Below are 18,577 nucleotides of genomic sequence, written 5' to 3'. Positions count from 1 at the left end.
CGAGGAACACCCGGCTGCAACGCATCATATTCGTCGTCATCTTAAGTAAACACGGCTGAAAGTGAAAGCTGGCGTAAAAGATCGGTGCAACATCCATTATTTGGACTTGGTTCGGATTTAAGCCGTCCGACGTAGACTGTGTGGTGTAACAGTTCGGTAAGTTAACACACGATCCAGTGTGATCCGTTCTACCACCTCAAATTCAAAACGAAACACATCACTGAATACCAGCGCGCGCGTATTATTCCCAATATATCTTAGTGAGTGGTGTAGCACATAATCTCTTTTTATTAAAAGCGCCCGATTTTAAGAATCGTTGTTGTGTTTCTTTTTAACTGAAAAGCCATCAGTTAGACAATATTCTAATTTTAAATTTGGGGTTTCATAAGCTCCAAGCCATAATAAACATTAGACCTACTTAAGTCTCTGCAGCTAGTGTACTTAAATTTTATTTATCTGCAAAATTATGTTGTATACTTACAGTTTTGCACAATATATGTTCTCAAAACTACATACACCCTTTCAAAAAAAAAAAAAAAAAAAAAACATTTAGCAGGGTCTGTGTAACCTGTTCTGAAATGGTTTTATTATAACATCGTTATCGCAAGAGGCTGCAATGTATATCACAATATGGATTTTAGGCCATATCGCCCATCCCTAATTGATAGCCTATAGTAGTTGATAATAACAGGCCTACCTAATGTTGCCTACGTACGGTAACAGTACAGTAGTAACCTTTTACAGTCTATGAGTAGAACAGCTTTCTCAAGCAGTTTGTGATGCATTGTGGAAATTTCAAAATTAATCTAGATTAATCTAGATTAAAAAAAATAATCTATGCCCACCTCTAATATATATATATATATATATATATATATATATATATATACACACACACACACACACCAGTGTAAATGCTGTGGACCGTAGCCTCCAGCACTGCACATATCATGATTAACCACTGAGGAAAATTTTCAACTGTATTGTGCTGTATTTGTTGTTGTTGTACAGTTAAATGTTCATATAGTCTAAAGAAAGAGGTCCACACAGTGTCACCAGATCCACAAATTAGAAGCTAATTTGTGTATGTTTGTTTGTTAAAGGCGTGGGACTGTTATTCCCACTCATGATTAGATTTCTCTATTTCCAGTCTCTTAAATGTGCTCTAAGTGAGTAAATTCTGCGTATTACAGTAGCCGGGATCAGGGCTGGATCTTGTATTTATGCACAATTCCTCAAAAATTACAGTGGTTATTTGCTGAGAAGATGTTATTGTTTTATATTTTTGAGACTTTCACCTGGTTGATAAGATTGGCTAAAATAAAATAAAAATTATTTAAAAAAATCCCACAGACATACATTAAAGTTGAGACCCAAGCCATTTCTACACAGCAAAATATATTTGAGACTGGTGACTTTTGTTGTTATTAGTGAGAATACAAATTTTTCATTTGGTTAACATAAAATTTAACAAACAATCTTCACATTTCAATCTATAAACCTGCTTGAAAGTATGGGTGGACATAAATTATAACAATATTAGTTAGCATTGCTATTGATTGTTACCTACAACAACCAAAATGCTGATTATTCTGTGTAGTATCACTTCATTTTGTAGTCCTTGTTACACCAGTGTTTCCCCTACAATGTATTAAGCAGCGGCGCAGCGCCACCGCTGGATTTTCAGCGCCGCTGCAAAATCTTCACATGATCAGTATCACGACATTCACTTACACACCTAAAATCACTGAAACATGGCGACCAGCGGCGCTGCTAATGTGATGGCTCTGAATCCACTTGTTGACAAAGGAGGAAAGAGCAAATGGAAATATTTTTGATTAGGCTAATGTCACGTTGCCATAAGGGGCCGTTCACTTCACATTCACGTTCACATGCAAATATTTCAAATGTGGGCGCGTGGTTGCATAGCAATGACAGACGCCACGGGAGAGCGAGCAAGCGCTTGTGGAAAGGAGAAAGCGGTACGAACTTTTCTCTGTTGAAGTCTATGGGGTCTCTGTGTCCATTTTTTTTTACTGTCTATGGAAAATATGACGTCCCGCCCCTCCGTGTTCGGCGATCAGGTTTCATTTTCGCGCAGCTTGTTTAGTAACTTCACGTGCGTTTTTTCCGCTCCATGTTTGTGCCGCGCTCTCCGTTCCGTGCGTGTGTCCGCGTACTGCGCTCTCTGCTCAATGTTCCGCTCTGTGTTTGCGCTGCGCGTTCTGCTCCTTAAGGCCCAAACGCTCCGATCATGTAGGCTACCGATCATGCACTGGAAAAGCAAAGTCTGCTCAAATAACGTGAAATTTCTCAGTAGTAGACGTTTGCTGAGCTGGTATAGCCATGCTGGGCAACAATGGTAAAATGACCTGCTCTGATCACATGCTCTGGTAATAATAGCTTTGTATGACTACTTTATTTTGATAACTAGTCAACAAATAAATCTGTTAAAGTTGCATAGAACTGAATGAAGAATAATATATTGATGTTTTATATTTTAATATAGGGCTATTTTCTGTCCAATTTGTGTGGACATTTTTCTTTTTCCCCCCTTTTTTGTGTGTTGTTTTTATTTAATTAGTGATTCTACATTTAAATATGGATGATTACAAGTTTGGGGGAAATGCGATCAATTGCGATTAATCACTGGAGGTTAGTTAAGTAAAATAGGCTATGCAAGCTAGTCATCTTTTAAACTAATGAAAAGTTTAATTTGGATTTTAATGTTCAAAATGTCTACAGGATAAAATAAATGAAAGTACTGGTTACATGATGATGTATCTAAGTGCTAAAGTGTGTTACAGAAAAAAAGATCAGTAGTGAAGATGAGGGAGGAATGAGTTTCATTTTTCCACTATCAATTTCTACCTTACAGCTGAAAATGAACACTGAAAAACAAAAACAAATAACAATAATCCTGTCCTAATCCTGTTTGTGACCAGTTCAAGGTACGTGCTGCAATAATCATGCCTTCTGTTGATGGTATGTCAAATTTGTATGTCTCAAAATGTCCATTTCTATCCACAAAACTGGCCAGAAATCATGGTTTAAGGGGTAATTAAAAAAATATATCTTCCGGGGGTGCATGCCCCCGGACCCCCCGCGAGCGGCTTGGTAACCTCCGGCACGTAACAGCACTGCTGCTGGAAAAATGTATGGGGGAACACTGTACACCATACATGTACTTTATAATAACAGTAAATTATACACAATTAAGCAACTAACTATAGTCAAGTCACCTTTATTTATATAGAGCTTTTTACAATACTGATTGTATCAAAGCAGCTTCACAGTGATAACATGAAAATAATACAACACATTTTAAACAAAACAATATAAGTACATGTTGTTAAATAATATTACTTAAATGTGTAATTTCATTGCAACAAGGACATTTTGAATAAGTGTAACTCAAACGGCGCACTAAAGCAAAAGATATAAATAACCACCTTGAAACAAATGTTTATGTGAACCATCTAACGTGCCTTGGACTTTTGCACACACCAATACTGTATTTGATTTACATATTTACTCATCCATTTTGTGTACTCATCTCTGTAGGAGATCCACCATCCTCAGAGGTTCCTGCAGGATCATACCCGTTCATGGTCGATTCTGAGGATGGGCGTCAGGTTCCTGTGGTCCAGGCCTTTGCATTTGGAAAATATCTGGGATTCCTAAAAGTGACTTTTGATTCAAATGGAAATGTGGTGAAATATTCAGGCAACCCAATTCTTCTGAATAGCTCAGTAACACCAGGTAAGGAAACTCTAAACATTGAAACAAGATTTAAGGCACGTGGTAAATCAATAGAGCATATAGGACACTAGGCTTCCAGAAGTAAAAAATTCAACCATGGAGAATTTCTGTGCTCGATGGCTGAATTCTGAGAAAGAATTTGCTGCTCACATGAAAATAAAATTTGTAACAAAGGAGTTGAGCAGCAGCCTTCAAAGCCCACAAAGCTTTGCCGATGATGTTATTGAGTCGGTCTTTACCAACAGATATATAATTTCATAATTAATGACTACAAGTCAGTGGTTTTCATATTGTTTTATTTTATTTTTATTTGCAGTGCTTCATGGGAAGATAACTTCCTGCCCGAATGCAAGAAATATCTTGTTTTTCTGGATTTTTCCGGATTTGCTTCAAGTTTGTAATGTTGTGATTTATTTTGGAACTGGTTGGTTTAGTTCAAGCCTTAGAACTCTTGATTGAAGAATTTTTCTAAATCCTTTTGGAGAACATGAACTGGAAATACACTTCTGAACCAGGACCACTGAAAATTTTGGAACTCACTGGAACTTCAACTCAACTGCAGTCCTGGGGACCCAAACACACCTGATTCAGATCATCAGTGTGTTAAAGAGCTCCATGAACTGAACTGAGTGTCAGATAAGAGACATAGAGTCTGGCTGCAGACTTGCACTTGCACTCTCAGACCTGCACGCTCAGACACCAGCGCTTCCTCTGCCTGTGACGTCACTTGCAATCGACACAAATTAACCGGAAATATGTTTCCAGCAGTAAATGTTGTGTTATATTATTTATTTTTTCAGGAAATTAAAAAAACGGTATATTTTTTCGAGTTATTAAACATTGTATCGTTAAAGTTGGTATTATACCTTATATTGCTATCATATACTGTTGTGTACCAACATTAACACAACATTTCCCCAAAGTCATGTTTAATCGGAGATACGAGATTTATGACTTGGGAGCAGGGAGATACGAGGTTACGCTGTCATTGATAAGAACGGTACGCGACAGCAGTGTTCATCAAAGTCTGGGGTCGCGTTGAGCCTTTTGACAAGAGAAAAGGCTTTAAGAGCTATTCAAATCTAATGATTGTGGTTACATACATCTTCCTAAACTCCATTTTAAAGGTTTACGATGAGGTGAATAGGCTGTCTAATAATAATCTGCACGCAAACTTACCTTCGTGGCTCACGGGCTTCCTTCTGCACCAAAGCATCACAGCTATCGATTTTTAACAAAACAGGCTTACTCAAATGTATCTAACCTAACTATTTTCACTCGTTAAATGACAGAGATATCAAAGATAGGCTTACTTGGCGCCAGTAACTTAGACAGCCCTTTTTTCTCCCATAAATAAAAACCTTGCTACTTGGGGTATTTTACATGCACAGTGCCAACTTCGAGTCAGTAAAATAATAATAAAAACAATAATTTAATGCTGGTATCCAAAACATTTAATTAAATTCAAGTATTATATTAGATACATTTTAAAACTTCATGCACATGTCACGAACTGCTCCGAGACTCGAAGGTGGATCCAATAGCAGCTTTATTTGAGGGCAATCCAGAGGCGTAATCCAATGTACAGGCCAGAGTCATACACAAACAGGCAGTCAAAACAAAGAAACAAAGAAACAAACAAAACAGGCAGGGACCAGAGGCAAGAGAGTAATCCAGGGAACAGGGCAATATATCCAAAAACCAAGAGACAAGAAAACCAGGAGAATGCTCAGAAATGCAGTGTAACACTTAAACAAGACTTCGCGGTGAGTGAATGAATGAACATGGTATAAATAGACTGAGACTAACAGGATGATGAGACACAGGTGAATGCAATCAGTGAATGAGGTACAGGTGAATGTGATCAGTGATAAGTGATGATGAGTCCTGGCAGTGAGTTATGGGAAATGTAGTTTGTGAGTGATAATAGTCTTATGTGGAGTGCCCTCTGGTGGCTCTCAAGGGCACTCCAGCTGGTGACTGTTACAGCACACGTATAATAAGTCTAGTAATAATAAGCCTAGTAAGTAGACATTTAAAATACATCAATAACTCATATCATAGTTTAACACAGATAAAATCATAGTTAAGGCTTGCTTTACGTGTTGCTCGACGAGGATTTCTCAATCGTTGCGACTTTCAATCCTGAGGAGACAAAATGCCGCGGAGTGAAGAAGAGCTGGAGTTACGAGGATTCTCTGACAGTTGAAGTGTCTAATGGAGTTAAGAGATTTGCTCTCTAGCTATTTTCAACACTTTCGATTGGTTAATATTTATTTAATATATTTATTTATTTGTATATACTTACAGAAACGATTTTTGAACGACATTGGTAGTTGTTCTCAATCCGACACGAACCACATGCGTCGATTGCAAGTGACGTCACTTGCAGAGGAAGCGCTGGTGTCTGAGCGTGCAGGTCTGAGAGTGCAAGTGCAAGTCTGCAGCCAGACCCTTCTCGATAAGAGACATACAAAATGTGCAGAGCGGTGAGTCCCCAGGACTGAGTTGGGAACTGCTGTAGTAAACTGCTATAATAGGCATGTCCAATCCTGCTCCTGGATTAGCCCTAGACTTCCCTAATTAAACACACCTGAACCAGCTAATCAAGGTCTTCAGGATTACAAAGGCTGCGTCTGAATACTTAGGAAGCTGACTTGTTGCTTCGCTACTCTATCAGGCATTGACTTTGCAGGCAGTGTTTGCGGACGAAGGCACCTCACGAAACTGATTTCAGACAAGCTTCTGAGGCAGTGTAACGGTTTAATGATGTATAGCAAAATAGAGAGAGCTTTGGTGAAAACTAAGCAAATATTTAATTACTTCAATAGTAATTTCTCTCTAGAAATTTTTATTTATTTACATTTATTCATTTAGCAGACGCTTTTATCCAAAGCGACTTACAAATGAGAACAATAGAAGAAACATTTTTTTTTTTTTTTTTTTTTTATAGAAGGATACATCTATGCTGCTTTCAAAAATCGATTAGATGAAGGTCTCTTAAGAGACAGAAAGTGAAGCTAACATAGCATTCAGACGTGCCTTGATGCCTTCCTACAGAATGCTACCTCTGAAAGCAGCATTTTTCAGTTTTCGGATGCAGCCCAGAAACTACCAAGGTGGTGTGTTGGAGCGGGTTGGACGTTGACCGACCAGGAGCAGGATTGGACACCCCTGTACTACAATGTACGAATCAGATGTGATGCATTACTGTTGTGGATTGCCCTTTTGATATGTCAGTTTCAACCTGTCAACCTGTGATCCGACTTTGTCTAGATCCCGACATTCAGGCTGAAGTGGACGATTGGAGGAAGAATCTGGCCAGTTACTCTTCTCAGTATGTAGGACATACTCTTGTCTATCTCAATGGAACTTTTGAGGAATGTCGATTTCGTGAATGTAATTTGGGAAATTTAATCTGTGATGCCATGGTGAGTGAAGAGGTCTATGATTTTAAAGATAAATTTGCTGTTAAAGTTTGGTGGAATTTTTTGACAACATTATTTAGCATATTGTTCTTCATAAGGACTACTCTAGATAGGACAAAGGCCCATGTTAACAAAGGCCTTCTGAAGCAAAACAATGAGTTTGAGTAAGAAAAAAAAAAAAAAAAGTATAAATATATAAATTTCACTAAATATTCAGATTTTATACAATTATTGTGCACTCGTGATTTTTCTAGAGTAAATTTTACTGCTGAATTATCCACTAATCTAGTTTACAATAGCATTTTTGTCATAGATTATGATCTTTTTTTTTATTTTTTTTATTTATTTTATTTATAATGAAGTTGTCTGTATTTAGTAGATTGTGTTTAACACAAAATAGTGAGTATCAGTTCAACACACAGAGTTATAGAAATTCTACTTGATTTAAAAAAACATCTGCGCTGGTATCGGATCGATATCAGTCGATACTTTGAATTTTTGGGATCGGATCGGTTCTGAAAAAATGGTATCGGTGCATCCCTAGTCCAAAGCTTTTTGTGATCACCCAAAACTATCTGGAGGCATGTACAACACATTTGTAAGGACCGCCTAGGTGCCTACTTACCTCATCAGTCAGCCACTGAGCTGAACAAGAACACTGCCAGTAACATGCAGCTTTAAAATAAAATAACATTAAAAAAAACTGAACCGCCAGACATGCTAAAACTTCACACACATTCTTAAGAATGCACTGCAGTGACACACCATGTGTTTTTTTTTTAATGCAAGTCTGTTTGCATCTGGTTTTAACATTTGTCTTGTCTGTGATTAGATCACTGGACACAGTTGTTACTATCAGGTGCAAAAACACACACATTGAAAAACAATCTTTTGTACATGGAACGGTCAAATAAAAAATGTAAAGCTCTTAAAACCAAAATGCCCAGCTCTAAAACCACAAACAGCGGCCTCAAAGGTAAATATTGAAACTAAGAACCCAAAGAGCAAAATTTGAACCAGTGGGAAAGTGAGAATAGAAAATCTAAGTAAATGGCAAGTTAGTGCTTTCAGCCTTAAACAGAACTGCTATTTTATTGAAGGTAAAACAAAGCAATAGATTTGCTGTTAACCTTGCCCTTAAACCCATAGGATTACCCTCTTTGCTTGTATTTCAGGTCCATCATAATATTAAATATCCTGATGAAACCCAGTGGAACCATGTCAGCTCTTGTATTCTGAACGGTGGATCCATTCGATCACCTATTGATGAGCGAAACAGAAATGGTATGGTTATCCAAAATCTCCAGTGCAAATAAGAAATAATATTGAAACAGTCCTAATGCATGTTTCGATTGAAGGTTCCATCACCATGGAGGACCTGATCGCTGTGTTGCCATTTGGAGGCACATTCGACCTGGTCCAAATTAATGGATCTGCTCTGCGAGAGGCCTTTGAGCACTCAGTTCGCAGATACGGAGGAAGCACTGGAGAATTCCTACAGGTGTCAGGTATTGTTACCGTACATTGTGAACTTCTTGTAAACTCTTCAAATTTGAGCACTGGAATACCATTGTTACCATTGCTCAAAATGACATAAAAACATCACAAATCTAGTCCATATGACTTGTGCGTTAATTCAGATGAAGCAATGTAAATGTTTATAATTCCTCCGCAGGTTTTCAGCTGGTGTATGATCTATCAAAACTGCCTGGAAACCGTGTTAAAAGTGTGAATGTGCTGTGCACTGATTGTCGAATGCCCCGTTATGAACCGCTCAACCCCAAGAAGCTGTATAAAGTGGTGCTGCCCTCTTACCTAGTGGACGGAGGAGATGGATACACTATGATAAAAGACCAGAAACTCAAACATGACAGTGGTAAGTCATCATGTATGCTTATAACATGGTCTGTCTGAATACTCGATTCTGATTGGCTGAAAGGCGTGCAATAACACCATCTAATGCACAGGTAGTTCAAGTCACCGTTCTATATTAATGCGCTGTTTTCATTGAAGCACACACATACGTCACTCACACACACACAAACATTCAGGAGCACGGAAACTTATCAACGCTGTCCCGTGACTTTTAGTAATTAAATAGCTTTGCTACTGAATTGCTACATTATATTTCTCAGCAATGAGGGGGTTACATCGCTGGTTTACGTAATTTAAGTTTAAGTACTTAAACTCACAGCTTCATAGCTAATAGAGTGAGATGCTAAACAGATGCAGGTATGAATCGCTCTCTATTGATAAGTAATTGAAATAAATGCTATAATTCATTCATTCAAATGAATGTAATTTATTTGACCTATAATGCTGCCTGATCATAATCATACACTGCTTGTTCGTTGGCCAGAGGAGAACTGGCCCCGATTGAGCCTGCGTTCTCCCAAGGTTTTTTTCTCCATTCTGCCACTGATGGAGTTCTGGTTCCTTGCAACTGTCGCCTTTTTAGCCTTTTTCAACTTTGTTTCCATTGGCTTTTTGCTAATATTCAACAATATTATTGATCTGCCTGCATTGACACCATTATATGGTAAAATGGTAAATGGACTGCATTTATACAGCGCTTTTATAGACCTATGGCCACCAAAGCGCTTTACATATAGCCTCACATTCACCCATTCACTCACTAATTCATACACCGACGGCGGTGTCAGCCATGCAAGGCGCCATCCAGCTCGTCGGGAGCAGCTGGGGTTAGGTGTCTTGCTCATGGACACCTCGACACTTGGTCAGGTGGAACCGGGGATTGAACCACCAACCTTTCGGTTTGTAGACAACCTACATGAACCACTAACGGCGCTGATCCACTTGTCCGACACGACTGTCGCGTGGTGTCGCGACGCCTCCCCACATTGGTACGTTGAGGGCGTTTACGGCTATGGGCGTGGTTCTGACCGAGCGGGAAATGTAGCGTATTAGAACAGAGGACCAGCGAGAGACTTCCCTCCGTCTCCATATGTTGTACTTCTATTGGATAGACGCGCCGCGTTTAACGGAATTCATTTGCATAAAGATGGGCATCGGCCAGCTTTTTGACGCGCAGCACTTTTTCAAATGAAGCGCCGCCTTCCCGGAATGCTTTGCGGGTGCGTCAAAGTCGCTTGACGTCACCCATAGGAATATAGTGGAGCGCGGCGCGACAGAAGTGTCGCACGGACAAGTGGATCAGCGCCGTAAGCCACCGCCGCCCACATATGTTAACTGAACTGAGCTGGACGATGACATCACTGTTTTCTCCAGAGCGGCTATATATATAAATTAACTAAATTAATAACTTTTTTACAACAAAAATGAAACATCACTGAACTTACTTCAGCTGGACTGTGACGCTATTTCCTTCTGGAAACAAACTTTGTTGCATTATTTTCCTGTTATCTCTATAAAGCTGCTTTGAAACAATCAGTATTGTAAAAAGCGCTATATAAATAAATGTGACTTGACTTAATCTTACGCACTACTCTATCTCTCTGTCTGATTCAAAGCGGACAGAATGCTAGATCTAACAAGCCGTAACTGACGTAAATAACCGCCAGTTTTACCCTTCCAGGCAAATATTGCGCTGCAAACATCAATAACAGCTTTAAGTTGTAAATGCTGTCAAAAGACCGTGGTATAAGTGGGATAATCTACGGCTAGCTGTGCATTGATAAATGGATAATGTACATCCAGCCGATTGTTATCTCAGAATAAACCCAGACAGGGTGATCAGGATCAGGTCTTCATCAGCCTGAAGGGGTTTATTCTGAGAGAACAACCGGCTGGATGTACATTATCCCACTTATTAAACAGCTACTTGCCACAATTAAAAAATTAGACACGAAATATTGATCTAAGACTAAATATTTTATCAGCTCTTTAAACGCAAAGCTTCCGCGGAGAGAGGAGTTGCAGAGCGGCAAGTTCAATCTAGACAGACATTTTAGGGATACGGTATACAGTCATACCACTTATTACACAGCATTGCACCACATAAATAATTATGGAGATAAGAGATATTGATTTGAGATTAAACTGTTTTAAAATCGTACCTGTTTGTTATCCTATAATCCAACAGTGTACAAAACAACAGTCACAAAATGGCCGCCGCTGCGTTTGTATGAAACGAGAGAGCGAGTCCATGATACTGGATGACATAAATAACTGTGCACAAAATATTGAGTTTAAATATTTTGTTAGCTCACCAAACTCAAAACTTCCACAAAGAAAAAACATTTCTAGCAAGCGTAAAGCGCTGCTGACTTCAGTAACCCGGATGAGCCTGTGTTTCTGTTTTCAGAGGTTGTTATGTAAGGAATAATTGACGACAGGCCATTGAATTATTAGAAAAATAATGCACACCCGAGGTAGTAATGCGGTCACGACGCGAAGCGGAGTGGCCGTTCACCTCGGTGTGCATTATTTTTCTAATAATTCAACGGCCTGAAGTCAATTATTCCGCTTATACTACAGTTACCACACCTCGAAACATTGTTCAGATTATGTATTTCAAGACGTTTGTAAAGTTTTTGTCATTAAAACGCTCTTGAATGTAGGACTAATTTCTTACGCATCTAGTCCCATGCCTCCGTTGCTAATTCCAAAACGTCATTTTAGAGTTAGTAACGGAGGTTTGAGCCACTGATAGCAGACTAATGCTGGGACACACGACTAGCTGACACATTCTCTGACTGTTTTCATCGACTGCAGCAGATTTTAAACACCGACTTTGAACACAGACTGAACGCGCCGAACACGCGTTTGGGCATGATCAGTCATACGTATCAAATTACATTCATAACCGGCCTTAAAGTGTGTCCCTGGCTTTGTGCAGTTATTAATGCAGTTATTAGAGAGAGATGTTGCAATAATGAGACAGAAAAGCATGTGCGTCGATATTATTATTTATTTATTTATTAATTCAATTCGTTTTAATTCATTCGTTCATTTTTTTTTTTCTATTATTGACAGATGACAGTAGACTAGCCAAATAAATGAAACACAAAGCCCTTTTAACAAGTATGTCTATCAATGATTATTTATTTGTTATATTATCTGCAATAAAAATCCGTGCTGCAGGACTATCCATTTAGTCTATATTCAGTTTAATTTTCTATTGATTATATAGGACTATATACTTTATTTATTAAAATTAAACTGCATGTTTCCATTGATTGTGAAGCTAGACATTGAAAATTGCAGATCAAGCGCATGGGGCTAAATGCTTTTTCTTGTTATGAATTGTATCCTATTTTCCGTTAATACAGTTGACTACGCGAAGTGATATGGAACTGTAATGCGGTCAAGACCTGCCTGGAACTACTTTAGCTGTGCGTTTCCCTGAAAATAATGCACACCTTAGAACGTTCGTCAACCAATCAGATTCAAGCATTCAACGGCCCTGTAGTATAACTGGAAATAACACACCGCTGGATGGCGCGATTGACCAATCAGAATCAAGTATTCCACAGAGGAGTGTAATAAACTATTTTAATCCACTTTGCCTCGTACATTAAAATAATTTATTGCACAGCTAGCCGTGGATTATCCCTAACATTATCATATATTTAGTATTACAAAATACTATGTACTGTATTCCACAGGCGACATGGATATTACAGTTGTTGCCAGCTACATCACAGAGAGAAAGAGAGTTCATCCAGTTGTGGAAGGACGTATTCAGTTTTCCAGCTCTTGCATTGGACATCAAGGATACATGCCCATCATTCCGATGGTGTGGGCTCTCTGTGTCATGATTGTATTACTTTCAATGTACTTGTGTAACAACATGTTGCGTCAGAGGATAACAAGAAACCTTTAACCCAAAGATTAGTTGCCTTCACAGAAGAAAACAGTTCAGATTACCTGACAATTAACTCTGTGTCTAGTAAGGATAAAAGAATGTCACTCATTTTGTTGCACAAGTTGTTATTAGAGCAATATAAGAGCAATAGAAGACTTCTATGCAGGCATTTACTACACCTCTTCATAGATAAGTCAAAGAATCCATTAGGTATATTTCATAGGTTATACTATGAAAAATCTCACAAGAAAAGTCGCGGCTGGTGATGGGGGGGGGGGGGGGGGACACTTTGTGTGTGTGTGTGTGTGTGTGTGTGGTGGGGGGGTATTTAACCCTCTGATTATCTTCATTTGGGATGACACTAGTTATCTTTGTCCCAGGGACCCCAGACAATAACATTTAATTTTGTAACAGAATAATAGTTTTGTTTTTGTTTTTTTTACAAATGTAATTTTACACTATTTATTAATGTTTTTACTCAACATTTGTGCAGTTTTTGGAAGATTTATGATATATTTTAAATTTCTTTAAATAAATAAATATTTATTTAAATAGGCTTTTTACAAAAAACTGCATTTTACGTAAAATTCACTTTATAAAAGACCCATATTTCTAACTTTCATTCATGGGGATAATATGGATAATTTTACATGGTTTAGTGTAAATTGTTTGCCCATGTTTTGTAAAATGTAGTTTTAAAAGTAAAAAATGATAATTTTAGCTACTAGATGGCTATAGAGCTCCACTATATGCTATTTGACTAACTAAAATATGTCTTTTCACAAGTTTTTCCAGTTGGATTCATATCTAAATATTATGAAATCACAATTCTAACAATAAAAATGTTTTTTTGAACTGAAATTGGTTTTTTTTTCAATAATGTTACATTATGATTAGAATCAAACCTGAATTTTTAGAGTTTATCATTTATTTCAATCTTCTTTTCATATAATTGTACAAATGTACAATTCTACACTTCCGTTACTAACAGAACAGATATGTACAGTTATTATATATTGAGTACAAATACATGACATGAACAACAAAATGCAATGAAGTGAACAGCATAACAAATAAGCAAATAAAGCAGAAACTTTTGTCTCTTTATCTCTCTGTGTATGTGTGTGTTCACATTATCAATGTGTCAGTGTCACCAAATTTATTTTTGTGGTGGTTCCGCATTTTGGACTATTTTATGTGACAAATTATTAGAGAGCAGTTTTCATAGTCTCACAAATGTATTACTCTGTGTCTGTCTGTGTGTGTGTATGATAATTCTTTTTTTGATGATGAATTTTGTATATTTACATTTAAATTTTACATTTACATTGATAACCAGAGGGTTAAACTCAAATAAATACAAAGCAGTACCAAAAAGCATGTTGACTACTTGAACATAAATTTTGCTCTCCTTTCTTTCTGGCCAGCAAATTTCTCAATGACTCTCTGATTAAAGTCAGTCAGTCTCTTTTCCATGGACAGCAATGCCAGTGCATTCAGCCTCTCCTGGGTCATGGTGTTTCTGAGAAAAGTTTTGATTCTTTTCAAGGTTGAAAAGCACCTCTCAGCTTCAGCCGTGGTCATGGTTGTGGTGATGAGAACTTTTAGGAGAGTCACAGTTTCGGAAAAGACTTCTTCAAGGTTATTCTCCATAAATAGCTGGAATAGGTCCACAGCACCACGACAGGCTTTGAACTCTTCCTTGCAGTAGATGAGACTGAGCTCTGTCTTCAGCTTGCTTCCACTGAGCATCGGGTATGCTTTCATGGTGCTGCTCAATGCATCTTCAGGAAAGTTATCCTTGTATTCATCAAACCTGTCCCCCTGCAACAAGGTGGCACAGACAAGGTGGTCTGTGAAGGAGAAACGCTCCCTAGTGTGTCCCAGGATGGTGTCACAGACCTATAGAGACAATTATAAAAAAAATATAAGTAAATATAAGGCCTGGAATAGGCCACAAATTGTCAATTACTTCCAGAAGAAAAATAGAACCATTTGAGTTGTTGTCCCATACAAGACTGTAGTTTTTGGTGGCTTCATATTTCATTTGATCATTTATTTTTATGTTGCCAATTTATTATTTTTGGGATGCTGTTGAATAATATTAAATGGATACTCCACTTTAAAATGAAAATTCTGTCATCATATACTCACCCTCATGTTGTTTCAATCCTTTATGAATTTCTTTCTTCTGCTGAACAGGAAGGAAGATATTTAGAGGAAGATATTTAGAAGAATATCAGTTACCAGACAGTTTCTGGTCTCATTGACTTCCATAGTATATTTTTTTCCTACTATGGAAGTCAATGGGACAGAAACTGTCTGGTTAGAAAAAAAGATTCTCGCCTTTGATATGTGAGAGGTGGCCTGTTGCATTATCAGGTTGATGTGCGTAGCAGTGGATGTAGTGGGCATTTGGGTACACATCCAGTATTTTCCTCTGAACACCTGCAGTGGCACCCCTCATCACGCTGGCCCCATCATATGCCTGGCAGATGAGCTTACTTTTCTGATCCTCAGGAAGAATAGAAGCAAGACGCTCTTTTAGTGCAGTAGCAATGGACTCCGCTGTAGCAGACTGCAGAGGGATGAACTCAAAAAATCTTTCCTGCACGTTATTTTTGTCGTCGATGTAGCGGAGCACAAGCACAAGTTGGGACTGTGTGGCAATATCTGTCGTTTCATCTGCCTGGATTGATAAAAAACTACTTGTCTGGACTTCTTTGATTATTTCTTCTCTTGTAACAGACAACATACAGTCCAGTAGCTCGTTTTGTATAGTTTTCGACGTTCCGTTAAATACAGTAGCACTGTCAAGGTGCTCTTTCAATGCTCCATAAAGAGAGGCAACAAAATCCACCAACCATATTTTGAGCTTATCTGGGGTTATCTGTTATATTTTGGGTTATCTGAGCTCTCACTCTCATCATGGCCACGTAAAGCCAACTCAAAGGCTCCACAAAATTTCACACAGTCTATTATCCTGGACAGTATGTGTCGATTTTTTGTCACCTCTTCATTGTGCCTTCTAATGCCAATCCTGTAGCCTTCATCTAGTTGTTCAGCAATGCTAACTCTGCCCAAAAGCGTTAGTTTCATGCAATTATCAAGATGGCTGCGGCTACTGTCATGACGTTTGCATTTTTCAGTTAGATGTTTGAGGTCTCTTACCCCCGTTGTTGTCCACAAAACTTCAGTGCCGACACTTTGAAATAAAAGACAGGGAAAGCAAAAAAGGGCATTGCTAACATCACATCCAGCCAGCCACCTCCGTTTCTCATAACTAGCGCGGGTGAAGCTCCGGGTGTAGCTTCGTCCTCTGTCACTGGCCTGCTGCTGGATCTGTAAATCGGGTTGGTCCGGTCCGAGATCCTTTATTCTTTTTTTTTCTTCCAGCGAACGCCTTGTGAAAGGGTTTTTTTTGTAAATCAATAACCGAATTTAGTTTGTTATAGCAAAAACAATAACTAACAAAACAGCATCAGGCATAAGAGACATCAGGATTCAAATTGTCCTTAAAAGATATTTATTTCTTGCAAGAAATGTTCCCAGTCTACCCACAGTCCAGTTGCAGAGTGAGACCCCTCAGAGGTGTTTGGCTGGCAGTTTTATAATGTTCTCCTCAAAGCTATTTCTTACAGCCCCCACCAAACAAAAGAAACAGAGGAACCCCTGTGGCTCCCCTACCCCCCCGAATCTTTCCACCTCTGAAGTCTCACACACACCCTTGCAGCTGTACTAACATCATAAAAAAAAAAACTCAAAATACAGACAAATGAATGTATATCATTGAAAATAAAATATAGAGAAAAGACACATTTTTCCATAACAATTCCTCCTCTTTATCATTCTCTGATAAACGATTTGGTTTCATTAACATTAGGTTTGATTATAACAACTTAAAAACACCCTTGTTTCTAATTCTGCATCAAACCCATAAATGATAAGAGTTGTTTCAAGTCTTTGCATCACAGTTACCTTTCATATCTGATTTTCATATACCTGATCACTCTACTTGAACCTTGAAAGAAATAATAAAAATAAAAAATTAAAACTTAGGAGCAAGCATGTAAACATTTTATCTGAAGCGGGCTAAATGGATAAGCACTGCTACCGCATTCCCGATAAATCGGACCCTCAGTCACTCCAGTATAACTTAAAGCATAGTAAGAATAAAGGATATTATAATACCGAAAAAAACGTAAATTATTATAATTTCAACTTCTGTTACTCATGCCATCTGCATAATTTTGGTCACCCTTAGGATAGACTGTACCCATTAATAACAAAATTATCAGAATAACACGTACAATCATAACCAGGCTTGGGAGGGTTACTTTAAAAATGTTTTCCGTTACAGTTACAAATTACTTCATAAAAAAAGTATTCAGTAACGTAATCCAAGTACTATAATATGAAAGTAATGTAACTGATTACTTTTGGATTACTTCAAGGTCACGTATATAAATAAAGTAAAAAAAACAAAAAAAATTTTTATTTATTAAGAATTTGGCCTTAACACATTAAAGCTACACTGTGTGATTTTTACCCCCATCTAGCGGTGAAATTTGACTACCCAGTGAATATTAGTTTCTGTTCCTCTCAATTCCGAGGGCGTTTTAACTCCTACGGTGGCCGTATTATTCCAAGATTAACATGGCTTCCAGTTATCGACTTCATCCATGACAATAATAAACAATACGTCTAAAATGAATAAAACTACAGGACAGATGTCAGGAGGTAAACGTCACCCTTGGAATCGGCTAACGTTACAATGTGTACAAAGTAAAAGCAATTAAAAATAACTAAAATTTACAGTGTCCTTTTTTATATATAGCTTAAAAAATTGTGCCTTTAAAACTATTCATCACCTGTGATCCGTCGCAGCACAGATTTATGTTACAAGGTAAACAATACTTTTTCACCATTGACGCGAGGATGAAGTTATAGCCTACTAGAGGTTGTTCTGGCGTGCCATGCTATGGTTAGACAAGCAACTATAAAACTTTGAATTTACACAAATGAATTACAACAGGCTGAATTACCTGTCGAGAAGAAAGCAGGCAACCTCGGCGTCCGTTTTAAAATCTTTTCTCCTCATGAGCTCTTTCCATCTGGGAAAAGTTACTCCAATATTGACTATGGTCTTGCTGATTTGTCTGTCGCGTTGACGTTTTAATTCTCTCTTTCAAATGTGAGTAGCCTACGCACGCACACACTATCTTTCAAATCTGCCGGCACTCGCGAGCTCGCGAGTAATCTCCCCCTCGCATTCGTCACGGTGTCACTGAGTGAAAAACGCAAAAGGCGAAGCTTGAATTTACAGGCATGTCCCTCTTTGGCTAATGTAGTTTCAAGATGGAGGGGCAACATGGCGACCGGCATTCGAACCCCTCACCCGTATGTACTTTCAATGGCAGATTATAAACTTAAGAGAATACTTTATTACTTGAAAGAAGTAAATATACATTAATGAGCACATATATTTTTGAAAGAACTACGTGTTTTTGCTAAGAATCAACTAAAAAAGTTACACAGTGTAGCTTTAACACAGGCCTGAATATATATTTATGTAAAGGGCTATACAGACATCTAGTGG

General features: G+C 38.1%; 1 protein-coding gene across 1 annotated transcript in view; it reads left to right on the top strand.

The window, feature by feature from the left end:
• The window catches only part of LOC307168607 (snake venom 5'-nucleotidase-like), a gene marked incomplete at its 3' end in the record, with an annotated part of 36,186 nt that extends 26,068 nt beyond the window's left edge, over positions 1-10,118 (top strand). The window contains exons 4-9 of the mRNA XM_079888736.1: positions 3,565-3,762; positions 7,039-7,193; positions 8,366-8,474; positions 8,549-8,698; positions 8,866-9,066; positions 9,973-10,118. Coding sequence (XP_079744862.1) covers positions 3,565-3,762; positions 7,039-7,193; positions 8,366-8,474; positions 8,549-8,698; positions 8,866-9,066; positions 9,973-10,118 — 959 coding nt within the window. The remainder of the gene's footprint in view (positions 1-3,564; positions 3,763-7,038; positions 7,194-8,365; positions 8,475-8,548; positions 8,699-8,865; positions 9,067-9,972) is intronic.
• Positions 10,119-18,577: the final 8,459 nt, after the last annotated feature.

Source organism: Squalius cephalus, assembly GCF_949319135.1.
Source record: "Squalius cephalus genome assembly, chromosome: 12".
Lineage (NCBI taxonomy): Eukaryota > Metazoa > Chordata > Actinopteri > Cypriniformes > Leuciscidae > Squalius > Squalius cephalus.
This window is presented reverse-complemented; position numbering and strand designations above follow the sequence as displayed.